The sequence below is a fragment of the Rhinolophus sinicus genome, linkage group LG05, assembly GCF_036562045.2.
Source record: "Rhinolophus sinicus isolate RSC01 linkage group LG05, ASM3656204v1, whole genome shotgun sequence".
NCBI lineage: Eukaryota > Metazoa > Chordata > Mammalia > Chiroptera > Rhinolophidae > Rhinolophus > Rhinolophus sinicus.
The window spans coordinates 112981035-113008490 of NC_133755.1; the positions used below are offsets into that span (position 1 = coordinate 112981035).

The 27456-nt window shown below is 37.3% G+C and overlaps 1 protein-coding gene across 5 annotated transcripts in view; it reads right to left on the bottom strand.

The window, feature by feature from the left end:
• Positions 1 to 27456, bottom strand: part of FILIP1 (filamin A interacting protein 1) — a 231487-nt gene that overhangs the window by 3876 nt on the left and 200155 nt on the right. For 2 of the 5 annotated variants that reach the window (XM_074333214.1, XM_019729604.2), the window contains 2 exons: positions 14242 to 17047; positions 11347 to 11404 (listed from right to left, as the gene is read on the bottom strand). In XM_074333214.1, the coding sequence (XP_074189315.1) occupies positions 11347 to 11404; positions 14242 to 17047 (2864 nt within the window). Of the gene's footprint in view, positions 1 to 11063; positions 11405 to 14241; positions 17048 to 27456 lie in introns of those variants that run through there. The other 3 variants (XM_074333211.1, XM_019729602.2, XM_074333213.1) reach the window with 2 other exon arrangements.

Below are 27456 nucleotides of genomic sequence, written 5' to 3' on the forward strand. Positions count from 1 at the left end.
AAACAAACAAAAACAGGTACATGAGCCCAATAGCTTCTCCTGCAGTTCTCTACTATTCTCGGGTAACCTTTATATTGACATATGTGCTTTACCTCCAAAGTTCTTAAAACTTTTTTTAGAATATTGATTCTTAAAAATCAATATTAGATTGATTTTAGTCAAGGAAACAACTGAACACAAACACACTAATTATAATACTATATAGAAGCCCCATAGTGGGAAACCAGATTATTTCCTAGAAGTACCGTAACTCTCCCAGTCATACTCGTTCTGTTTTGAATAATATTCACATACTTTTAATGGGTGTGAATTTCAGTTTTAATAAGGAAATATTCATTATCTAGTCTTAAGAAGTCAATAGGCACAGATGACCCACTTTTGTCTCTGACTGCTGCTTTTTTGCATCATTCTGTATATGCTTTTAGCTCTAAATTCATTCTTATAAAAGTAAATAAAAAATAGATTGAGGTAGTATTTACACAGCCACATATGGGTGTGTAATATTTATACTTATCAATTAATTTCACTTTTATCTTAATCTTTATGCCTTTATAAACATGTATCACTTTTTTCATTCTGTCAAGGCTTATTTATTGAGGCTCAATCACGTGCCTATTACTGTGCTAGGCATGGAAATACGTCAGTGAGCAAAATGAAACAGTCGTGCCATTGCTGAGATTATAAAGGGCAGAGGAAGGAAATAACTAAGCTTCAAATAGTTTCTCTGTCTGGGAAATGTATTACCTCCCTGTCAACATATGGCAATGTTCGAAGTGTAAAAAATAACATCAAGATTTATCAATAGCGTGAGGAAATTTCCACCTATTATTTTCAATTTAACTTAAAGTACTATTTACACTTTTTTTACTTAGGTAATTAAAATCTAAATAAATATTAATTAAAGCATATTATGCCATAGACCTATAGATTCGTTCTAATTATGTACAGTGAGTGATCAATCCTCTATCAAAAATAAAATGTTTCTTAATTTGGTTTCATTAACTTTACTTTATGCTGACCACTAGGTGGAGATATTTCCATTCCTTCTTTCGACTTTTCAAGTTGAATTTGGGATAAAACAGGTAAGAAAACAAAGTAAAATGAAATATATAAATGTTTTATACATTTAATAATATTTAGCTATGAAGTTTTTGTAAAGCTTTTAAGACATACATACGATTTTTTATCTCTTTTTTTTAATGGGAAAATTGATCTGGCTTCATATTTTTTCAATGCCTAAAAACACAGCAAAACCTTCAGGCAAAAATTTAAAAAAACACGAATTAAAATATTGTGTAGTTAAAAATCATGGTCTAAAATGAAAATGCTATTTCCCACTCAAATCTTTTTAAAAAATTTCTGTAATTTTCAAAAAGTGAAAACACATAGGTCTCAAATTTAGCTAATAGAATTAAAGCAGCTTCTCTGTTTTCTTCCCTTAAGAAAGCATAAATTTAAAAGTGAAATCCAGAAATGTCCTTATTGTAGATGTAATTCAAAATGCTTGTGTCTTTGTTTCCTCACAACAAAATAAGAGCACTAGAGATCATCTCTAACGTCCCTTGTGGGGCTAATATTTTGTTTTACTACAATACCTTCTCTCATCTTGAGTGTGCAGACCTCTAAATTCCTAGAGTTACCTTCTCTTAATCCTAGCATTTTGTAATCCCCATAATAATAATAGCTTTTCAGAATTAGCATTTGGTAAAAATATATGTGGAAAAAGGGTCCATACATAGAAGAAACAATGTTTTGGTTGGACCATTACATTTCATTATTATATTTAAATTAGCAAACTGGTAATCCATGCAGCATATACATACTAATGATATTAATCAGATTATGTTATTAAAAAGTATCTCAAAAATACTTGACAATGTCAAATAGAATTTATTCTACTTTAATAATAAATGATGGTGTTTATTTTATAAACTTTATTTAAAGAAATACAATTAAGCTCAAGTTATTTTGTTTTATATATGAAGGCATATTTCATCTTGTTTCTAGAGATTTTGAGAAAATATCTATATGATAGTGGCCCTATTAATTGAAATTTAATAATCATATTTATTAAATCTATGTTTGCTTATTACCTGTTCTCCCCAAATCTACAAACAATACACAAAACTGCGAGAAATAAAAAAACAATGTTTGTTTTAAGCCATTAAATTTTGTGATGACTCATTACACAGCAAAACTGATGCATATGGAATCAGCAAAGAAAAATTATTTAGGGATTAATGCCATTATTTGTATTTTTTTTAAAGGCAGACCTCCCAAGTCTCTTTCTTTTTTTCATCATTTAGTACAATAAAACGTCACAAATTTTATTGAAGTTACAAAGTCAGTGAGCAAATCTTATCCCATCTCCTACTTTGTCTTCACTTCATCTCAGACTAAGACCCAATTATAGGTCAGTTGAGGCCTCTAAAGAGACCTAAGCAAAATTACGTATAATTCTGTAATAATTTTTCTGATATTAGTAACTTGTACAATATATATCAGGCAGATTGAGACCAAATGCCATAGTTAAATACCACCTCTATTAGCAAACTCAAAATAGCAAAGCACTTAAACTTGGGGCCTTCTAATGTGCAGACATTTAATAATATAGTTTCCTTTTTATCTATTTGGAAGAAGCAAAATTACATCTAAGCCTGAATCAACATATATTCCTGGGGACAATGAATTTTTATAGATTTTTAACATTAAAAATTTACCAAAAGCACTTAATGACATTTTCTTCTATATGTTTCTGTCAAGTGTTATCTTGATGTTTTTTCCTTAAGAAGCTTCAGGTAACCTATTAAATACATTATTTGTTATTATGATATATTACAAAGTGATGTGGCTTATCAATTCATTCTTTTGTTACACTAGCTATTAGATAACTTCCATAGATAGGAAGTTTAACATATTATCTATTCCTAATTACACTTTCACATTTGACTTTGGAACTCACTAACTGTCCACCCTCCTTGGGTGGTATACCAAAACCACTGGCCAGCCAGATGACTTGAGATCCACAAGACAGGATCTGGGGAGAAATTTGCATGAGACTGTCTCCTGAGCGCTAGAGTGGGGCAACCTGGCAACAAATTGGAATTCTGATTCCCCTCAGGAGAGCTCCTTGGCTGTGGAGTAGGAAAGATGTACTGCTTGGAAAGCCAATGCCTTCCTCCCAAGCAATGCATATGTTTATACTCTGCCAAACTCTCTGCAAGGGAACACTTGAGCTCTGAATTTTAAAAACCTACTCTAGTAAATGAGACCAGATCACTTTAATAGATAGCCTCTACGTTCACACACCAAAGACAAAACATAGCAGAAGTTCAATGTATAGCAGGACTTTGCACCAGCAAAGGAGGACTGCTTCATCCACAAAAAACTGCACACCAAGTTACAGAAAACATTTCCTCTTGGATTTTGCATGAATTTGGCTGACTTGTGGCCTGCTTCCCATGTCCCATGGCTCCCTACTCTCCAGGGACTCTGTCTGGAGAGTACGGCACCAGCTTAGAGCTGTGCTGTTCTTCCTGTCCACCAGCTATGAAAACCCAGCTTTAAATTTGCTGCCCGTAGAGTAATTTATCCACCTGCAAAAATGTTCTACATTCTACATACCTTTTAGATGTCAGAGCGCCTAGATAATGTTTACTTTTAGGGTTCTCATTTTAATAAACTGCTTCAGCATTTAGTCCTGTTATTATCACATTCAGAAGTTAATGAGAGCTCTGATAAAACATCTGTTTTAAATAGGAAGTCCAATAAACTTCCTCTGTTGACTTGGACTTGTATTCCTTCTTTTGGATTTAGTTCAGCTAATTAAAAATACTTCCGCTAATCAGTTCTGTCATTTGTTTCAGGAAACTTTTGAACCAGATGATATAAATTCTCTTGGGATTTCTCAACCACCTAAAAGTTTATTTGCTTCCTTCCAAAACATTTCCCACTCCATCATCAGCCCAAATCATCCCCTTACCTCCCCAGGTTGCAGGAGTTAATAACCACAGTTATGACTAGTCATTTCCTTTTCAGGCAAGCTAATCCTTTCTCTCACATAGATTACTATTTCCCATATAAAAGCAAGTTAGAACTAGTTCTTTCACATATAACATTATATATATATATATATATATGTATATATATGTGTGTGTGTGTGTGTCTGTATATATATATATACACATATATACTATATTTTATGTTATACACACACACACACACACACACACACACTATATTTTAAAAAAAGTAAATGGTGGAAAATAGGTAAGTAGTTGAGCCAAGCACGCTCAGGTTCTACTTTTCTGAACACAGATGCTAAATGCCTAGGTTGATCTAAGTCTATGACTGGTCACAAAATAGCATGGAAAATAACATTATGTGTGAAAATTGAGAAGAACATTGTACTTTTTAGTAAGAACAGCAATATTCATCAAAGTATTGTTAGAATCTTGACACATAATTTCTATGTAGATACATCAACATCTCAAAATCCTTTGACATTATTATTTTGGCCTAATGAATGTGGGTGTTTTAGTCTATGTATGAATACATACTTTGCTCATTTGAAGTAGTTTCATATAAAATAATGAATAATGTACTGGGAGAAACTGAAGACCTGGCTTCATCATTAATGAGATGGTTAGACATCTCTAAGCCTTGAGGTTTTTCTTGTTTTGTTTTTGTTTTCATCTTTAATAATAGAGATAATTATCTTCTAAAGTCTGGTTCATCTCTAACCAGCCCTTGACTTTGCAATGCTGTCCATCACACATTAGCACAAACAGAGAGGCCAAAACTACTTTTACCAGAAAAGCAAATAATCATTAGCTCTTAGGAAAAGCACTGTGGCAGAATCCTTTAAGTTGCTTGCTAAACAATAGTGAAACATATCATATTATGACTATAAGAAGGAATGCCAGAATCATAAAAGATTATACACAACTAAATGCTAAACCAAACCAAGTTAGGATGATTTGCCAAAGGTTACACAGCCTTACTCAGATCTCCTGGTTTTCAGTCCTATCTCAGGTATCTAGTCCATTGTTCAGCAATCCACATTTTCTGGATGTTCACCTTGATATATATTCTAAATCTTACATTCTGTTTATTGATGTAGTTGGGCCCTTTAAAATGAGAGTCTCTGTGACCTATTTTAGAGGGTCCTTCATGAATCCGAAGAGCATGACAAATCACCCCAAGCTTTCTCTTTCCTGAAGTATCATCCATGCTCCTCGGGGGAAGTCAGAGAGGGTGAGGAAAGAGTCACTCATAATTCATTCAAATATGTTTATACTTCACAGAAACCTCTTGGGCCCCCTTAGTTCTCCACACATGTGAGGTCTTCAGAGGTGAAAACTCCTGAGTCCCGGATTCCTGGCTATTTTGCATCCATTACCTGCCATGTTGCCTCTGGAAGGAAATAGAAGTAATTTACACTATCCAGAATGGCAGTATTTGGATTTCCTCTAATTCCACAATCTCTTTATCTCCATGTTCTCACACATGATTTGTCAGCACCCTCCACATAATTCTCACAGGCTTGCATTGCAGACAAAGGGAAGAAAGAACACCTCTTTCTTCCCCAACTTCCAGCCATCCTTCAACTGCTCGTGCCAAGTTTTGTTTTGTTTTGTTTTGTTTTTTATAGCAATGGACAAGCTTATATCCCAGGATAGGTTCTGAAATAATGGTTTGTGTTCCTAGTGGCAGCAATGTTTTTAAAAGAGACTTTGAATAGGGCAGGACACAACCACCAGAAGCAAAAGTAGGAGAAAGGGCAATCCAGGGAGAAGGAACAAGTTGATCAAGTCAAGGAAAGGTGGCCTGGTCTGCTATGCAAATCCTTCTGTGCTCCTGGGGTGGGGGGCCGGGTGGGGGGAGTAGGAGTCCAGATGAGGGAAAGGGAAGGATGCTCAGAAAAGTGGGGAGGTAGGGAGCCAGATCATAGAGAGCCTTGAGTGCCATACCAAGGAGTTGGCATTGTACACTGTAGGTAATGAGGAACCTCTCAAGGGTTTTCAAATAGAAGAGTGGTATGATCAACTTGCACTTTGGAAAACAAAATGGAAAATGAATCAGAGGGTTTTAAGGCTGGATGTTATGAGATCAGTTAGGAGTGTACTAGAGAAATCCAGATGAGAAGAAATTAAAACCTCAACTCAGGCAGTGGTAGAAGAAACAGAGATGTCAGTTCAGCTGCTAGAGGTGTTAGAGGGTTATGAGAATTGTTGAATGCGTCTACTTGACGGGTGAGGGAGAAAGGGGAGCCTAAAATGGCTACCAGGCTTCTAGCTCAAGTGGTTTGGGTACATCAAGACAACCCTGCGAAGGTGGAGAATAATAAAAGAAGAAGCCTTAGAAGAGGGATGGAGAAGGTGCTGAGAATGGCTTTTAGACAAAGTAAGTTGGAGATAGCAGTTTGGTAGTCACCAGCATTTGGGTGATAACTAAAACCATGCGAGTGCATAAAATAACCAGAATGAGCCCGTAGTGTTGAAAAATAGCTTTTGATAGAATGAAGTGATGGAACACTTAAGATGTAGGCATAAAATAAGGAGCCAGCAAGAGAAATAGGCAGAGCAGTCAGAGAAGCCAAAGGAAAGCCAAAGGAAATGAGAAGGTTTGGTCACAGAGGGAGAAAGGCTTAACCTCACTCTACTTTCATTCTTACCAGAGATTGGATTTGAAGTTCATTTTTTGAAAAAAACTGACCTAAGAAGTTCTGGGACTAGGTACAAGAATGGGCAACATAGACTGAATACAGGGGAGTGAAAAGTTGACACGCTGAACTATAAGATTCTCCATCTCACTCCCCCTGATCTATTCCCAAAATACAGATAGCTTGCCTCAGGGAGGTTACTGAAGGATTTTTCTTCTGCAGAATGTACTGGAAGATATACTTCCAGATGATAGATGGATGGATGGATGGATGGATGGATGGATGGATGGATGGACAGATGGATGGCTAGATAGATAGATAAAGACAGACTGTTAAGCAAAAGAAGTAGAGATTACAAAAAAAAAAAAATCCAGGAAACCAAGGATTCAACATAGGCAAAAAGAGAACAGGATAACAACTGTGCAGCAGGCCTAGAAGACAAGTAGTCCAGACTCAGTAGGGAAACATAGGGCTGAACTAAGAAGGCCTCCGAGGGAAAATATGAAGTATTTGGAAAAATTACTGGTAGGTGTTTGGCAGATCTATTGGAGCATATGGAAAAAATAAAGATAGATACATAGAAAACCAAGCAGATAAAAAATTGAAGCAATTATTCTTTAGAAGGGGAAAAGCGGTAATAAGAAGGCAACAAAATCAAAGTATACTACTTTGCTCAGCCAGGAACAATATACACTATAAACATAAATATGTAACCACGCAAATGCTGACAGCTTATTTACACACGCAAAAATATGTGTGATGTAATCATGTTGGAAGGATGGGGAAAAGGAAAGAGGGGACATGTGAAAGGACTAAACCATCAAAACAGTAATGGGAAGACAAAAAATCATATCTAAAATTGATAAATAAAAAGTCAGAGTACAAGTATATTATTTAGAAATATGAAGATAAATACCAGAAGAAACAGTTAAAAGTTAAAAGTTAAAAGTTAGAAATTATTTTCTCCAGGCAGCAAACTTGAGGGAAAAGGGGGGTGAGGTATGGAACAGATGTTTTCGTTGTCTTGTAGCATTGGCTTTTATTTTAACTATGTATACAAATTACTTTAACAAGAATAAAAGGTAGTTGAAGAATAAATGGAAAGGATGGAAGTGGAGGCAGAAAAGTTTGAGTGTTCTGTCAATGGTTTAACTGGGCAGGAAGAAGATGGGGCAGTACCTACAGAGAACGGCACAGTTGAAGGAAGAATTGTACTAAAATGGAAGAGGCCAGAGGATATGTATATCATGTGTGGAGGTAACAGGTGAAAAGAAGTTGAAAGAGCAAAGGACGAGGAGAAAACCAATGAGGAGACCTGGGTGAGGAGGTAGGAGGTAAACACTAAACCTCATTAGGGTTGGGGAAATTTTGGAACCATACATTCCCGTTTACTGGGAAACACTCTCTGTGCTCACCTTGTTACCTCTTCCTCTCTCTCTCTCTGCCTTCCAACCTCCCATATAAATGTGTTCTTTCTATCTGATATCCCTGGGATTTTCCCAATCAGGAAAGTCTCATTCTTTCCCCAGTATTCTGATTCTATGAGAGAATGAGAAATTCAAAACTCTGTACATTTTACATTCTTGGGCATGTCTTCATTTCCCTGAAATTATACTCTTCCCACAGTACACATCAAAGTACACTATTTCTTCACTCTCTTCTTGAAGATATTCAGGTAAGACATCTGGGAACACTGTACCCTCAATGAATATATTAAAATCTCTAGAGAGCCAAATTGTCACCCATTAACTTGTCCTCACTAAAAATCTGATAAAAATGCCAGTAGAAACTGAATGACACTGTTTAAGCAGGTGACCTAGACAGGAGGGTCATTTTCAAGAAATGATAAATATCTATAGGGCCATGCCCCATACAGGATCGTTTCTGGTAACATGTGTGCTACATGGCCACCATCATAGCGTGCTGAAATGGTAGGCACACGAAAATTATTCTCAAATGGGGAAGACAAGGGCGTCCTCTGCAGTTGTGCAGACTGTGCCCTGCACGTCACATCCCCTGCGAGTGCCATGACATCGAAACTGGTGGAAATGGCAACCCCCTTTGCTCCCCAGGGTGGGCTCTGAGCAGCAGCTATACACAGCAGCTCTGGTAAGACCCTTTTTATTTTACTACACAATACTATATTTCAGGACAGGGAAAAGATTGACCTTTTAATCCCATTCACTCTTATAATAGCACATTAAACTGCATCTTAAAAACATTATACTCACAAATGGAAGCTGGAATTGGAGTGGATTTAATCCCCCCACCTCTTATTCCCAGTGGATTTCATTTCTAATACGTACTTTAGAAAAAAGCTATCCAATAAATGTAGAGTTCATTCTAAAATTACAAAGAAAAACTGCCATGGTGGTTGCTCTTCATCATTTCTGTAAAGTGAATATGTGTTGTTCTGCCAAGTTTTCTTAGCAGTTGTACTTTGTAGGTGGCTCTGTTCCAAGACAGATGTATAAACATCCTGTACATGTAGTTAAGCCTTTCGGAGCACTCTCCCTGCGGATGGTATGGATTTCCAGGCAGAGATGACGTAAGCATGGTGTGAGCAGGTAAAAGTAAAAGCAGCAACAGTGACAATGAGATTATGACAGAAGTCACTGAAAAATGGCAGGTGAAATCAAAAGGAATGCACTGTGTCATACTTTTGACACCTTCATTTACTTAAATCCAGTATGCTATGGTACAGTAACACTAAATACCTAAATGCCAGAGATTGTCCTTGTTTTTGAAAGGGAAGGATGTCCACTTTATAAAAGGAGGAAAATTTCCTTAAGAAAAAAAAAATACAAGCCAGTATTAGAAATCACAAGATCTCTCATTTAAACTTGTTCAAAATCATATTTCATAAAGTCTTTATTCTCAGTCTCTCTCTTATTCTACCTTGAATTCCTATTATTATGGCATGTCTACCATGGTTGCTCAACATTTTTTAATATATAGTCTGAGAACTGATGAGCTGTAGGCAACAGAGATCTGATTAAAGCAAATGTGAATACTGTGAGCCATCTACCCCCATCATGTCCAATTGAAGTCCAAGGTCTCAAGGGATAGGAAATCCAGTGTAGAGAGAAATTAGAAGAGTCTCTTTATCATGAAGCATGCTGAGTCATGGGCTAAAAACTAATCCTACACAGTTTTCTTTATATCTACTTTTTCCTAAATCTCAAGAGCAGAGACTATACAAATAATTTTGGAACCCTCATAATTCAGAAGTGGAAAAATAACAACCTGTAATTTTTACAGTTATCCTATTTTTGTAAAGTTCACCAAAACTGACTCAAAAATTTTGACAAAGGTGCTTCCTCCATAAGTCCTCGTGTGCTAAGCTACAGGTTATCAGCCTTGAGCTCATCTGCTGTTATTTGACTACGAAGCAGTGTCCGCTTGAACAATGTTAATCTTCACAAAGACACCTGGCATTCTGCACTCACAGCTGCATGCCGATCAAAACATGCTGAAAATTAATGAAAATGATACAAACACAAGTAAAACTAACAGGAATGATGCTCCACATCACACACGCGCGCGCGCACACGAAATCATGAACCAGTTTTATATTTGCAAGTAAAGTCGACAGTTAACTGAGGAAAATATTTGAATTCAATTAAACTATGCATGATGTCATTTTTTTTTCTTGGCATTAAGTTATCAGAATTTACTTTCTGCTCTTTCCTATCCATTATAACCTCTGTTGAGCTATCAAGAGACATTTGGCAGCTCTTTTCAAATTGCTCCACAATTTAAATCAATGGCATACTTAAATTGAGCATGAGTCTGACATTAATGGTTCTAAAATTATTGTCTATGAAATCCTGGGAATGTTTTGGAAATGGCCAAAACCTCTGCAATACACACAGACACACACAAATAAGTAAAACTCTGTTTTTAGGATTCCATATTTCATTTCCATTTTATTTCACATTCACATTATTTCCTGAAATCATCTCAGAGGCTTTTGTTTTTGTAAAACTTTAGAGGTCCAAGCCCGATCATAGCTAGGAGATGTTTCTTCCAGTACATAAAGCAAATTCGGGATTTGATAGAAGCAAATGACAGTAGTTAAACTATTTCCTATTTCATAATAGAATTTTTGAAAAATCAATTATTGTGGAACAAGGCCTAGTAAATTTGATTTACAATTAGGAAATATGAGAGCCAGCTTTGGAGAGGATGTGATCCAGCTCTTCTATCTTATTGACAAAGAAACTGGGGTTCAGATGAGTTAACTGATGGGTCCACTTTCTAGAAGCAAAACTGAGACTGGAAGTCGGCTACCTCAAGCCCAGCACCCTCAACCAAGCACACAGCAAACAGTAGTTTTGCTAGTCAGTTCTGTTCCCCCACATCAAAACAAATTCACAAAATAAGAAAGACACATGGCTATTAGTACATTATTTTATAAACAAGATACTTAAAACTTCAATTAGTACAGGTAAAGAATTGGCACGAAAAAACGAAGGTTTGTTTTCACTAGAGCAGTAGCATCTGCACAACATACCCCCTCAGCCACTGCCCTTAGCCCTTCCCCCCTCCAAGAGAGGTAGCGCTGCCGGCTGCAGATTTCTTCAGCTCTATTTTCATAGACTGAGTCTCAGCTCGAGGCTCGAGTTTGGTCAGATTTCCTGCTCCTGGGGCTGCCACTACTGGCTTTCCTGCTTTCATACCTTTTGACATAGGAATGCGGGTGGGTGTAGGCCGCTGGGATGACCCGTCTTGTCCTGACTGTAAGAGAAAAATACAGAAACACAAGGGAAATGGTGGTGAGTTTCCTCCTGGATAAGCCATCAATCTGAGAGTTAGGACTCGTGCCACACAGGAGCAGCCACAGGCGACCCCTCCCCAGATAAAATTACTATTAGAAACTTGAAGTCTTCTTGGTAGCTGCTCCATTCTAATTGCTTCCCTTTCTCCTCTCCTGAAACACCTATTCCAAACTGCCGTCTCTTCTCAAGCCCCTAATCTACCTCCTCCTCTACCCTTACTGAAGATGACCTTACCTCCTATTTCACAGAGAAAATACAAGCCACCTTGCATAAACTCAGGCCATTTTATTGTACCCCAAATTATCTCTACTTTCTTTACATGAAGCCATTCTCCTTCCACATCCTAAGGATGCCAGTCTCTTCTGTTTTCATTGTCACTGATGACCACACCCTCCTTGAAGTGCTCCGCAAACTCTCTTGCTGGGATTTCTTCCTTGAGTCTCACCCATTCACATCCTGTCTCTGATGACTCCTTTTCAATCTCTTGCTGGCTTCTTGTTCTAGCTTGCTTGCCTTCTAAATATGGGTAATCCCATATTCCATTCTCAGCCCTCTTTTGATTTTTCTCTTTCACCCTGAGAATCACCTCAGTTATCACCCCATGTGTTGATGAGTCGCGGGACCGCAAACCTTCAATGCTCTCCTTAAATACAGATCCTGATTTCCAACTACTTGCAAGACATTTCCAGTGTCCCTCAGGCATCTCAAATATAACATCCCCAAAACTTACTTATCTTCTCCCCCAAACACTAGTCCCCCTATGTTTCTCATCTTATCCATCCTTACAGCCAAGCCAGAAACCTGAGAGCCACCCTCCATACTCAATTTGTCACAAAATCTTTGATTCTGTCTTCAGTATACCTCTGCCCTCATTTCCCTACACCATCTCTAGCCTAGAAAAATGCAACAGTATCCCTGTCCTCAGCCTCTGTCCCCTCCAATGTACCCTTTAAACTGTTTTATAGACATATCTTTCTAAAACGTAAATAATGTAATGTTTTTTAAATCATTACCCTTTTGATGGCGCCCTTTGGATACTCTATGAGGTTAAATGTCAATATCACAATAAGACATGTGTCTCTTTTCAATACCTGGCCCCCATTTTGCCTCTCCAGTTTGTCTCCATGCCCAGCTGCTGCAGCACAGGGAGCCTGCTCGCCCTTCCCCAAATGTGCCAACCTCCTTCACATGGTCATATCTTTGCACACGCTGCTCTCTCTACATACTCCTTCCCCTTTCCTTCTCAAAAATCTCTCATTATCTGGGAAAACCTCCTCCTCTGTGAAGACTTTTCTGGTGGTTCATATGTACATACCTTTACCATGCAACCACTAAGTAGGTTCCAATCCTGAGTCTCCTAGTTAGCTGAGAACTTCTAAAGGTCTTCTTTGCGGTCATCACCTAACCCAGTGCCTAAAGAGTAGCTGACACTCAATAAATGTTGAACGAATAAATGTGCAAAATGAACTAGCCTCATTATTCAATTTCTCAGAGGGGTGTCCCAAACTTTTTGTTGTCCTAGATTTTATGGGATTTGATATATCTGATGTAGGTGGGCCATGATTCAGACCTTAGAAATTTTAACTGTTTTGAAATCCTATTTGTGTATGGGGTTTAATCCGTAGTCAAAACTGTTGACAGAAGGTAAAGCTATGTTGATCTGCCCCTTACAATGGTAATAAGGTGTTCCAGCAAAAAAAGCTACTCTAAATTACAACAACTTATACCTCCTCTGTCTTCTTATAGAAATTGAAGTTCTTGCTCTCTGTTGCCTAAAAAGCAATATTGAACCATTTGAGAAGGGTGCGCAATTCTGAGTGCTATTTGGCTCTCAGAGAGCCGATAATGAAAAGTCTTACTGGCAAAGCAGTTAGTAATTCACACTTTTTGAGTCTATGTTTGAACTCAGAGAATTAAAAGTAAATTATATTGAAGATATGGGAAAATAAGCCATAGGTTCTATACTTACATAATAAGCTTCCTGTCTTTCTTAAGAGATTCCAATATATGCTGCAGAATTTGTTCAGAGTCTAGGAATCATAATTTCTAGTCTATTAGTTTAAATTAATACCTAAATAGTACATGATTCTCTATAATTTCAATTACTAATCTGTCTTCAATAACTGACGACAATCACTGGAAGTGTTTCGAAAAATAGAATTTATTTTTAAGCTCCAGATTTTATACTTGGGACAGCTTTTTTACAGTCATTCATTTAGCCTTCCACCTGGTTACCAAATATTTATCAAGCACTTGCTCTTTGCAAGATACTATTAATAAAAAATAATGTTTAGACATATAAACTACTTTCTTTTTACTTTTAAAACATAAAATCCTTTAATTTCATTTTTGGAAAAATATGGCTATGGCCACACATGATCACATATTGAATATTTTAGGTTATAGAAATATAACCCAGGGGCAGTTTTACTTTTTATTGCATATTGACCATTTCTCCCCACTCTCCATTTTTAAAAGTATTTTAAACATAAAAATCAAATTTTGAACATTATCACTACATGCTGACATTACAAAGAGGCCATCTTTACAAGTATTTTTGGGGTCTCCATAACTTACATGACAAAAATTTTCCCTGAAAATTAGTTCAATTTATTAAAACATTAGGCCACTTTTTGTTTTCATTTCTTGGTGTAACTAATCCTCTAAGAAACTTCTGCTAGTGGGTTCACGTAGAGCAAGAGGCGTGTGCTTTTTGTTTTATTTTGGGTATTGTGTTATTCTCACTACTCACTTCTTCCTCCCTCTGTCAGCCTGCACTTTGGAACATCTACTCACCACTGACTGGGTTCCTCGAGTAGATGAGGTTGTGACTGGTGTTATGGTGATAGTGCTTGTCACTTTGTTCGCACCAGGTCGTGACGAGAGGTGGTTCCTGGGAGAGCGAAGGACAGTGCCCGTGGAAACCTCCTTTTCAGCTGTCACGTTGACAGGTCGGACAGTAATAACTGGACTTGCTCCTTCAGCTGAAGTCCCAGGGGATCGTTTAAACTGAGAACCTAAGTGAATGTGAATTTTATTGTCTTCTGTGGTTATGATATTGGCATTGGAGTTGTATTTCCGTACTGGAGTTGGAACAGTCTGTTTTTCTGGGGTGACTTTCAGGACAGTCCTTCCCATGGGCATTTCCTGGGATTCGGGAGAGACTGCAATCTCAGCCGGGGCTGCTGATGTAGACACTGTCATTATCTGAATGGGGGATGTGGGCCTGTCTGCAAATGTACCTCTGCCACTTTCTGGAGTCTTCTCTCTGGAATAGGTGGTAATTGTGACTGGGGACATGGCTCGTTCTGTACAGAGAGTACTATCTCCACTTTTTGGTTTTTGAGACATAATGTTTGGTGATGGAATAATGGTTATCCTTGGTTTCTGATTCCCTAATGTAGGAATGACCGTGGTACTGGAAAAAAATTCTTCAGATGTTGGGCTTGTTATCTCCAAAGTCGCAGTACTGTTCTCATGGTCTGGTGTCACTCGAATATGCAGGGGCTGACCCTGTTTTGGTGAAAGAACCAGCTCTCCTGGGTGCCCTGGACTGGAATTTGTTCGAGGCCCTTTCTCTTGAGTGATCGAGGGCCCATTTTCCCTTTTTCTCATCCATGGAATCCAAGACTTTCTCATAGTGAGCTCATTTGCTGCTGGAGGATACCTGTCTAGAACAGAGGATCGTTCCATAGGTTTTTTCAATCCTACCTGTCGAAGATTACTCATGATATGATTCTCTTCTTGAAAGGATTTCCGTATAAATACTGCTGGTGTTTCTTCCTCTGCTCCCTCATTACTGACAGCATCAGTTTGTACTCCAGTTGACATCACTGGTATATCTACCATTCTTCTTCCATTCATACTGGGTCTTAGAGCTCGGCTATAGCGCTTAGAAAGCTCCAACTCTTTGGTCAGATTGAGGACCTCCTGTCCCATGTTTTTGTTCTTATTTTCCTCTTCCATAAATCTTTGTTGAAGGACAGAATAATCCACTTGGAGCTGAGAGAGTTGATCTTCTTTGTTCATTAATTCATGAATCTTCTCTTTAAGAGCTTGAACTTCAGCTTTTAAGTCTCGACTTTTAGCTTCTTCCAACCGAAATCTGTGTCTCAACTCAGCTTCCTGGCTCACAGCCTCACCTTTCTCTATGGCTTTATTCTTGGCGATTTGGTGCTTTATCTCCTCTAGTTGTTGAGAGAGAAAGTTAGCCTTATCCTGCTCAGTTCTAAATTTCTGCTCCAGTTGGTCATACTCATCCTCCGTCTTCATCAAATCTCCTTCGACCACCTCCAGTTGCTGGAGACGTTTCTTCAGTCTCTCAATTTCAAGTGTTAGTTCCTTAATCTTGTTATCTTCTGGGCAGGAGAGCTCAGGCCCTTTTCGAGACCTTCCTCTTGTTATTTCTCTTTCCACTTCCTCTATTCCATCAAGTCTCTTCTTTAATAAGTCAACATTGCAACTTAATTCAGACGATTTTTCTTCTTCACTTTTCAATTTGCCTATTAACTCATCTCTCTCTTTTGTCAAATTGTATACTTTTTCCTCCATTTCAGATTTCAGCTTTAAAAGCTTCTTACTTTCTTCGATTAGCTTTTCAGTTACATCCATAACTTTTCCTTGTTCCACCTTAAAATTTTTATTAAGTCCATCCACTTTTCTCTCTTCTTGCTTTATTTTTTCCATCATATTTTTCCTTTCATCAACCAGCATCACAGTAAATGACTTCAACTTTGTAAGATCATCTTTTAGGCTTAATTCAGCCTTTTCCAGTCTACTTTCAGAACATTCCAGTTCTTTAACTCGACTCTTGACCACCTCCAATTCATTTAGCAGATCTTTAGTTAAGTTCTTCTCTCTCTCCAGATTTAAATGTAGCTGGGTGCATTCAGATTTACTTTTGCTAAATGCCTCTTCCAATTTCTCCAGCTCTGACATTCTCTTCTGTAACTTCTCAACTTCAAGTCTGAGCTCCCTGCTATGATGTTCTTCCTCTTGCAACTTCTTCCTCAATTCCCTGCACTGGGATTCTGTTTTCGTGATCTCCTCATCTTTACCCTCCATTTCAAGCACTCGCTTCCGGAGATTTTCGACTTCTGCCATAAGGCTGGAGTTGCCACATTCCCCTTTGGCAATTTTGTCTCTTAATTCCTGAAGTTCTTCCTCTGCCTTTTGGAGATTTTTGTTGGTCTCCTCTAGCTCCTCAATTCTCTGAGTTAAGCCCACCAGCTTGAGTCGAAGTTGCCTGTTGTGAGATTCTTGATTAGCCAACTTAGCGTTCATCTCTTCATGCTCTTGGGAAAACCTCGAAGCTTTGTGTTCAAAATCCACTTCTAACTTGAGCAATTTCTGCCTGTCTTCTTTGGATTTGGCAGTAATGGATTTGAGCTTTTCTTCTTCTTCCCTCAGTTTCTGAGTAAGATCCTGTACTTTCTGGCTTTGCAGGCCAAGTTGCTCAATATGCATTTGTCTTTCATCCACCAGCATGAGTGCAAAGGACTTGAGTTTTACAAGCTCGTCTCTTAATTTATTGAGCCGCTTAGCATTTTCCTTTTCTTTGCGGGCTTGGTAAGCCTTTTCTTGTTCAAGGAGCTTTTTCAACCTATAAAACCAAATACATTAAAGTATTACATCTTGTTGTCATATTACATATTATACTATATATATTCTATTTATATGCAATATATTTATTATAATACATATTAAAACATTAATCAGCAAGTAGGTTTGTCTTAGATATTAAATCAAAATAAAATCCCATTACAATAAATCCCTTATCAATTGCTGCAATATCAAGGTTGAACAAATAGTCATTAATGAAACTAATCAGAAGTCAGGATGTTGGTCACCCTTAGAGAGGGGTAGTGGCAAGAAGGGGACATGAAGAGGGCTTTTAAGGTACCAGTTTCATGATTTATGTGCAGGTTACACAGGATTGTTCAGCTTATAAAATTTCAGTAAGCTGAACACTTATGATAGTTCCTTTCTGCACATATATTTCAATAACATGGCCATTGAATAAAACTTAGGTTGTACAAAAATAATGACTATTTATATAGTGCTTTCTGTATTCTAGGCACTAGAAGTATCTTATCCTCATGGCAATCCTATGCAAGTGTCATCCCCATGAGGAAAATGAGACACAGAACCTGCCACAGGTCTCACAGTCAGCAAGTGGCAGTGCTTGGATTCAAACTCAGGCCATCGGGCTAGAGAATCCTCGTCTTCACCTCTGCCTCATATGACTTCAAAAGAGAAATTGACTTTAAATGAAAGAGAAGGCCCAGAAAAGAAGAACCTTTGGAGTTTTTATTTTGTATGCAGCTATCACTGGGAACAAGGTGAGATGAGCTTTGTGATAGAAAGCTGATCTACATAAACTGATTTTAGTTAACACCAGAACTGGCACAGGATTTTCTCTCAGTTTTCTGATTTAAACATTTTTTTATTTTTTTTTAACTAAAGAGCTAGGTTAGGGAGGAAATCTGAATTACTATTAATACAAAAAAGTTGCAGCCACAGGAATTACTATGTTTCACATGTATGAAATGCATTTTCTCTATTATGTTTATGTAGAACTATAAGTAAGCCAGAGTAACTATTTACTAGCCTTGTGTTGGTCAGCTAATTTGCACCAATTCTTAATAGTTATTTTCAATTACACATAAAAACAAAGTTAAAATAATAACCATATTCAGCATATAAGTGTAAAAATGTGTTTATAAGAGAAGCAAGTTATAAACAACCACTAACATGTATTGGTTTAATAATCACAGCTAAGACCTGAATGTACTTAATGTACATTAAAAATGTTCTTAAGCATATATTTTTTATTTCAATATATTTTGTAGCTTATTTATTCTGAATGATTTATGTCACATTTATGACTAGATCAGCTGTGAGTCAAGTAAATAGAAGTTAATAGTCTCACACTGCATTGTGTAAGAAATGACTGGACATATACATAAAAGCTCTTCATAATCAAATCCAGTGTCAGATAATTACTATAAAAATGGCTCTGATGATGTCATTAAGATTTCTTTTACGGAATTAATTTTATAAAATATATCCTTGTATCTAACCATCTATTAACTAAATGCGTAACTTCCAAAACCCATTGTGATTTTATTCCTAAAATGGTAGAAAAAGATTGTTTTCAAATTCTATAGACTTACATGAGCAATACTCTAATAGCTTCACTAAATGTGGTTCTCACATATGTAAAAGGGGAATTGTTGATCATGTTCTCTTTTTATTTGGAGTCAAACAACTGAAATAATGTCACAGAACTATAGAATAGGAAAGACTTGAGGGGATTTTTCAAATTCTTTGAACTTAATTAGATTGTCGGAGACAAATTCACTGAAAACACCAATGCTTTCAACTCTAAGCTTAAAGGTGAAAACTTCTCAAGATACTTGTTTAAATATCCTGTGCCTCTCTGCTATTAGAGGCAGTGGATGGGAGTGGCTGAAACATAGGCTTTGAAGTCAGACATGGAGGAACCTGTATTCTGGTTCTGCCGTTTTCTAACTGTGTAACCTCTGGCCAGTCACTGAAACTCTGACCTCAGTTTTCTCAGCTGTAAGGGAAGGAATGAGGCATATGCATTAATAGTCTGTCATAGGACGGCTCTGAAGACTGAACTAGCAGAAGTGACTGATACATAGACTGAATACATGGATGTGACAAAATGCAAAAACAAATATAAGAACTAAAGTACGCTATTCTCTCCACCTGAAAAGTCTGTCTAATGCTTTTTTTGTGTTTAATCCGTAAGTCTTTTAAACTCATTATCATATCTTTGATAGTAAAACCTGGGATCCTGATGTTTCAGCCAGAGAAAATTAAAAGGCTTTCTGATCAGTAGGAAATCCTGTGAGCTAGAGCATGACCGTAAAAGGAATTTGGCTTCTAGAAAACCACATTTTTCAAGTCTTAGCTGTGATTATTTCTCTTTTACTAGCTCCATTAAGCTCTCTCTGTTTTCTATTCTATCACATCTTAAACCATCCCATCTCTTAGTTACAGCAAAACATGGCCCATTCTCTGCATTCTCCCCAAATCCAGTTTCTCAGTTGGTATAGCTGAGGGTTAAATCTAGGACTATGGTAAATTTGGGTGGCTCAGTGGGGACAGCTTGCCAATAGTGTTCTGAGTAAATAGATCTGTATTCCAATTTCTACAGGCAGGGCATTGAGGATGGGAAGGATGAGATGAATTGTGAAGACTTTGTAAAAGGTAACTTGGCCTGGGTTTTGTGACTGCTCACTCACTGGGAGGAAGAGAAAGAGAGACAGAAAAAAAATTCTTTCAATGCTTTGGGTCTGAATTATTGAAAGTAATTATACCTCTAACAGGAATATGAAAAATAGGCTAGAAAGAGTATTGGTAGAAAATTGAGGCAACAGCAAGACAGTCAAGTTGAAAAGTATACCAGGCAATCATTAATAATACTGTATTGTACATTTAAATTTTTGTTAAGAGGATAAGTCTCATGTTAAGTGTTCTTACCATGATAAAATTAAAAAAAACATTTTTTAAAAGTATATCAAGCAGTTAGAAATGTAGTGCTTTGGAGATAAATCTTATAAATTTTACAGCCCATATACATCTTAACCCATTATCCTAATGCCTCTCCACTGTTGTTACTCTAGTGCAAGCCCTTCTCTTTGGCTGATAATTCTGCAACAGCCTCCTGAATGCTCGCCTCACAATGTCAGCATTGATGCTTGTTAGTTGTATGACCTTGGACAAGTTATGTAATCTATCTATATACTTCAATTTCCTCATTGATAAATTGGGCATCAAAATAGTACTTGATTCATAGGGTCTGTGTGAAGTGCATATCAATTAATATACAGAAAGCACTTACAACAGAGCCAGACCATAGTAAATGTAGTTTTAGCTATCTTTTATTATTATTATTATTATTATTATTATTATTTCACCCAAATGCACATATGATCACGCCACTCCTTGGCTTTCCATGTCTTCCTATCGCTCTAAGAATAGAGGTATGAAATTCATAACATAGCCCAGCATGATTTAATTCTTTAACACCTTGGCAGGTTCATCTCAAGTCAATCTCTTCCTTATTATCAAAGCTGCTAACATTCCATACATATGCTGAGCCTTCTCTCAGTATTTTTTTCCTGCTCCTTTCACTCTGAACATACCTGGTTGATTTTTTAACCTTCAAGTCTCATTTAAATGTCTCTTCCTCCAGGAAGCCTTCCCTAACCTACCTGATTAAGTGAGATCTTTTTATAGATTCTCATAATATCCTACAGCCTTCCTTTATAACATTTATCAACTTATAATTTTTTAATGTCTGCCTACCTCTGTTAATGCAAGTTCCATGAGGGTACCTGCTATGGGTCTGTCTTGTTTACCCCCATCACAATGCCTGACACATAAGAGATGCTCAAGAAATATGGACTGAATGGATTAATAAAAGAAAGAATAAATAAACAAGCTTGAGTTAGAAATACAGCTCAAGTCACCTATACAGAGACGTGAGAACTGAAGTCCCTTACAATGCTGAGCTGAGTCTAAATTTTTGTTGAACGTATATTATGATTGTCACTAGGCCAGTAATTTGATATTAATAGTGGCTATTAGATGACGAATGTCTCTGATGTAGTAAGCAATGGCCTTTCTTTAAAAAATGTAGTTATTCTAGTCATCAGTCTCCTAGAGAGGAGTTGTAGCTCTGAAGTGGGAAACCTCAAATGAGAGAGGGAGTCCTCTCTATGTGGACTGGGAAGGTATCCCTTACTTTCTGTTTTTAGTACTGCACGATGAACAACCTCTACATAACCTATAAAATGCTTATGTGAATATTAGAACCCTAAACAACATTTTATAGACCAAGCTGAATTAAGGCTTTCTGTGTCTCTCTCTTAAGTTCTAGTGTTCTTTTTGCATGTGTCCTTTGTTTGTTTTAGTTCTTAAAAAAAAACAAAAGAAAAGTTCTAACCTCTGCTACAGAAAAACAAGAGAAAGGACTTTATCCACAGTTGGACAAGAACTCTAATGTAGCACACATCTGGGGTCTAGTGGGAGGAAATAGTGAGACTAAAGTGAGAGAAATCGCAAGAGGAAGGAAAGTCACAGGAGAACTTGGGGCTGTTTTGTCAGCCATCCTTCCCTATGTAGAAACTCTTACGGTGCTAAAAGCTTGGTAATTCTTGAGTTTTTATTTGAATAAGGGAAGTGATATTCCCTCATACACGGAAATAAATGTGATCTCCAAAAGAGAAACTACGGAGAACGAGAAAAAGGAAAGGATGGAGAAAACAATTTTTTGGAAAGGCCCTAAAATAAGGGGTAAAAAGAATGAAGAAGAGATACCGAAGGCCTGACAAGACATATAAGAGCAGAGGTACAAGGAGAGAACTCACAGAGCGACACAGGACCTCCAAAGAAAGAGGGTGCTGGTCTCTCCTTATTTACCTCCCCAATCAACTTAGCATTCTACTTCAGGCAGCTTTTTAATTCCGTTTCTGGAAATCCTCATTAATATTAAACAAGCATTCAGAAGCATTATCATGTAACTATTCAGAAAACATAATGACTATGGCATATTATGTCTCTTTTTCAAATAATTTCCTAACAGTTACATTTTTATTTTGTGCTGTAAGCAATTAATTTGCATTACTGGGCCCCATTTCCATGTAATTATGCTATTTAAGGAGTGAAATAAGAGGGTTTTGATGTTGCTTGTGCCAATTGGTCTTACCACCTCCTCTTCACTCTCCTATCTGCCCATATCACCATTCTTCAACCATGGCCTGATTCTAAGCATATTAGCATAACAAGGAAACAGACCAGAAGACCAAAAGTAAGAAGATAAATTAGTACCATGATTCTCATCAGCAGTTACAGGCAGAGCCCTAAGTATCCTGAAATCAAATTTATTCTTGGCAAGTTGTTCATTTTCTGCCAACATTTTATCTTATTTAAAGGCCAAAAGGAAGACAAGTAAATGGTATAATAGATTTTTCAGTTTGTCATTTATAAACTGGTTAAGAAACAAATTATTTTCAACTGAAAGACTTTAAAAGTGTAGGCCCAAATGTTCTGATTGTTTATGGCATATACATATGTCAAGATTCATTAAATTGTAAAATTAAAATTGGTGAATTTTATCATATTTAAATTTCTCAATAAAAAATATAATGAGAAAAATAATATTAAAAGTCCTAGAAAGTATCCTAAGATGTCAGATAAAGGGGGAAAATTATAAACAAATATTATAAAAGAATGATTTAAGATATTATAGAAAACATAAAATAGATTATTAATCTTATGGCAGAAAGAAGCAAAAGCAGAAGTTGGAAAGATAAAGAGAAGAACGCTAACATTTTCAGGTAGGATTGGAGAGGCTGACAAGAAAACACGTTCTGGGGAAATAATGTTTCAGGTACTAGAAAACCACTAGTCCTAATATTATTTCCGGAGGTTTTTAAAAGTCCACCCCAAACTCCAATTTTTGCTAATGCTTAATTTTAAAAAGTAAATAAATGATAGAAATAGAGGTCTTTGAAAATAAAACATCGTATTTGCCAGCTACTTATTCCATCCTAGGCAACGTAAGTACTTTATTATTTCATTTCATTTTCATAACAACCCTTTGAGCAAGACATTACTATGCCATTTTATAAATAGGGAAGTTATTTGACTTAAGCAAGGGAACAGGACTAAGAAGGGGAAAGTTGAGATTTTGGACCAGATCTGTTTGACCACAATCAATGTGCTTTTAACAACAATGCTATTCCTCAAATAGATGTTGCTTTAATGGTAAAAATTTGCAAGACTTTGCATTTATTTAGGTTTACTTCATCTTGCTTGATTCAGTCTATCCTGGAACTCTGTCTTGTCACCCAATATACATCAGCTTATGTCAAGCATTGTGTCAATGGCAAAATGACCCCTATCATTAAAAAAAAGACAGGTCAGTGCACAGAGCCCTTCAAACACTCTCAAGATAGCCCTCCTGCTGACATCAATCCATTCAGTAGCAAGGACGTTGTCATTCAATTAGCTAGGAACCCACTGGGCTGTATTCCTCATCTCTTCTGCACTCCCAGTCCTCGCCTAAGAACCTGTCCCAACCACACCTTCCTCATGTCAGTCAACTACAACCAAATTCTTCTAGATGGTTCTGCCCAAAATCTAGAGTCCTCTCTTTCTCTCACATCCCCACATTCAATTCTTCAGCAAATCTTGTCAACTCTGTCTTCAAAATATATCCCAAATGTAATTACTTCTCACCTCCTCCACTGCTGTCACACCAGGCCAAACTACCATCATCTCTCATCTGGATTATTGCAATAGCCACCGAATCTGACTTCAGCTTCCTCTCTTGCTCACCCTCAGTCTATTTATTCTCTGCCCGAAGCCAGTAATCCTTAACAAAGGGTAAATCAGATTATGTCATCCTGTGCTCCAAGCCTTCACTAGCTTCCCATTTGAATCTCGGTGAAGCCAAATCATCACAATGTCCGCAGAGGCCCTACATTGTCACCTTCCCCTTACCTCTCTGACTTCATCTCTGAAAACCCTTACTCTCACTCTTCAGATATTCTAAGAGATCAAGCCCTCATTTCCTTCTAATCTTGGCACAAACGTCACTTTCTCATGAAGGGTTTCTTTGCCCTCCCTATTTTATCTTGTGCACTTCATGGTAAAACTTCCTATTTCCTTCTCCTTAGTACTTACTACCATCAAATACACTATACATTTTATTTATTCTTTTTTTAATTGACCGTCTTTCTTCTCTAAAATGGAACCACCATAAAAGGAGGAATTTTGTGTATTTTGTTCCCTGCTGTGGCTCTAGCACCCAAACCATAGTCCATGGTGAGCTATTTACATATTTGTTGAAGACTATCACAAAAGGCCTTCTCAACAGTCTTGTTGAGATTCAAATGAACTTAAATAAATTCTTTTATCCTTTGTGCCTCTGCTTTCTCATCTACAAAATGGAGGAAATGAAAGTACCCTCAAGGGGCTGTTGTGAAGACTAAATGAAATGACACACATAAAGAGATAAAGATATGCAGAGGATGCATATAGGAAAGACAACTAAGTTATACCAGGGAAAGGGAGTGAGAGAGGCTTCCGGGAGGAGGTGACTCTTAACCTGAGTCTTAGCAATCAGTCATAGCTGGGTAAGTGGAAGAAGGCAAGGAAAGGGCACTCTAGATGCGGGAGTAGCAAACTGTTTTCTGTGGGCCAAATCTAGATTAAGGCCAGTATTTGTACAGCCCTCTAGGTAAGAATGATTCTTAACATTTTTAAAGGGTTGTAAAACATAACAAAGACGAATATTTGGCAGACACTGTATGTGGCCTGCAAAGCCTAAAATAAGAGCCTAATGGAAACAGCACAGAAAAGCACAGAACTGGGAAATAGGAGACATTTTCAAGGCACAGCAGGCAGCTCAACTGAAATGAAGGGTACCCATAGGGACAGAGGTGGGGAAATGAGGCTAGAAAGGAAGGACAAGCCTAACAAAGCACCCCGTGGGCTGAGAGGATGAATCTGAACTTTGAATTCAGAATATGAGGAAATTCAACAGATGTACTGAGGATGGAAGAGTATATCCAGGAAGCCACACATTAGCTAGGAAGCTACAAAAGCAGGAAGTGAGAAATGCAATGGAGTCTGAACTAAAATCATGTCATTGAGAAAGGAGAAGGGGGCATGGGGTGGGGGTGGGGGACATGGTGATTTTTATGAGACAGAAGTCATAGGGTTTGGTGACAGACTGAGTAAGGATGGAGGGAGAGAAATTTGGACAGAACCTCCAGCTTCTGGCCAGGGTTACTAGTTTGATGTCAGTGCTTATCACGTGTAGGGTAATATAACAGAAACACACTTGGAAGGGGAGATAATGAGGTTTCCAAAAGGCACATTGACTGGAGGTTCCTGAGAACCTACAAGTAAAATTCCTATTGGTCAGCCTGGCGTTCAGGAGATACCTAGTGGGAGTCTCCGGGAACCAATGCAATCTAAAGCCATAGAGAGGAGGAGATAAGTAGGAAGTATGTAGACATAAGAGACAAAAAGGAGTAAGAGCAGAAAAAAAGATATGAGATGAGAAAACACAAAGAACTTAATGAGAGAAACTGAGCAAGGACAGCCTGGGAAACAAGAGGGAATCCAGCAACGGTGCGTTCCCAGATGCCAAGGGGGCAGAGAGAAGCATAAAAAAAATTCAACAGATGTACTGAGGATGGAAGAGTGTATCCAGGAAGCCACACATTAGAGAGGGCAGAAAAAAGCCGTGTCCATGACGCCAAACACTCTGGAGAGATCAAGTGAGAGAACAGAAAAATGTTTTAAATTCAAATTTTAAAAACTTTTTCCACTGAACATATCAGTATGGATATCATCAGTACTTCATATGAGCAGTTTTAGTGGAGTTGGGGAACAAGATACGGATTAGAGCTTAGCTGACAGAAAAAAAAACAAGAGAAAAATAATGGAGACAAATATCTGAGACTAATTATTTGAGATCTTAATTGTGAAAGGGAGGAGAAACAGGGAAGTGGACACAGTAAATAGATAGGGCAGGATCAACATTTTAATCTTTTATATATTTTTGAGATTATATATTAATACATCGCCAGTCCAAACTTCGTGTGTGTGTGTCTGTGAGATTAGCATGTTCCCACTTAACTTTAAAGCTCTTTGTTTTTCTTTATAGAAATAGTACAGTTAATCAATAATTATAGAATGTCATTATTAATAAATAAATACTGAATACACAAGTTTGCAGTCCCAAATGAAATAGTACATATAGGCAATGTCTCCCCAAAGAGAAACAGCCAGACATTGTATACATAGGTATACCACCCAGGAAATACTCTTACCAAAAAAACTGAACATGAATCAGATCAAGCTCCTATAACTAATTACTGGTTTACAAGAAAGACAGGGGCAAGAAAAATGCTAAATGACATTGTGATGATGCAATCAAAAAATTCAAAATGTAGGGGATGACACAGGATAAAAAAAAAACCTATTTCTTCAATAAATAAACTGTAAGAAGAAAAAAGAGTGGGGGAGGGGAACTATAGAGTAAAAGAAATCTAGAAGACATATGAACCAACTGTAATCTATTTGGATTCTTATCCAAATAACTTTTTAAATGAGACAATTGGACAAATAATATTATTAAATTTTAGGTATGATAAAAGATCTTGGTAGTATTTTTAAAAATAAACCTTACCTTTTAGAAATACATATTGAAATACTTATGAATAAAATGATATGTATGGAATTTATATCAAAATAATCCAGGGGAATGGGGAATGCATTGATTGATTGTTGAAGCTAAGTGATGGGTATATGAGGGTTCATTATACTATTCTCTTTATTTTTATAAATGTTTTGAAATTTTCCATAATAATGTTTTGTAACTCCCTTTTGTAATCTTCAGCTTCCTTTCCCCACCCCCACCCCCACGTCTCAGCAGCTTTGCTGTCGGGTCATATTTTGACTTTCCATATTTGACACAGTGCCATGTGTCTCTCATATTTGTCTGTGATTGTGGGTGGTTCTTTCGCTCCTTTCTATGTTTATAAAATTAAGCTTGTTAGAGACTTACTTTTTCCTCCTCTTTGGGATCCATTTGATGCTTTGTCAAACTTATGCTAGAAAAAGCGTCCTCACTTTGTTCTGTTTCACAGAAATTTATCTTTCCTTTCAAAGTATAAGGACAAAAAGGGGGGAGGGGGAAGTGAGGGTTTCTTTAACCTTATCTTGGTTACCACTCTTGAGATAACACTCCCGTGGGAAAGCTGTCACTCTGTGCTCCTAAAGGCTCAGGGCCACACCTAACTCTCTCCATTCTCATTTCTCTTCCTTGGAAAGTAAACCATGCAAGAGTCACAAGTTCTTTTCCCCAACTTTCTTGATACTCCCACTTCAATAATTTCTCCAAATTTATCAGCATTAGCCCCAGAGCAGCAAATTTCTCTTTGCTTCCTTTAGATG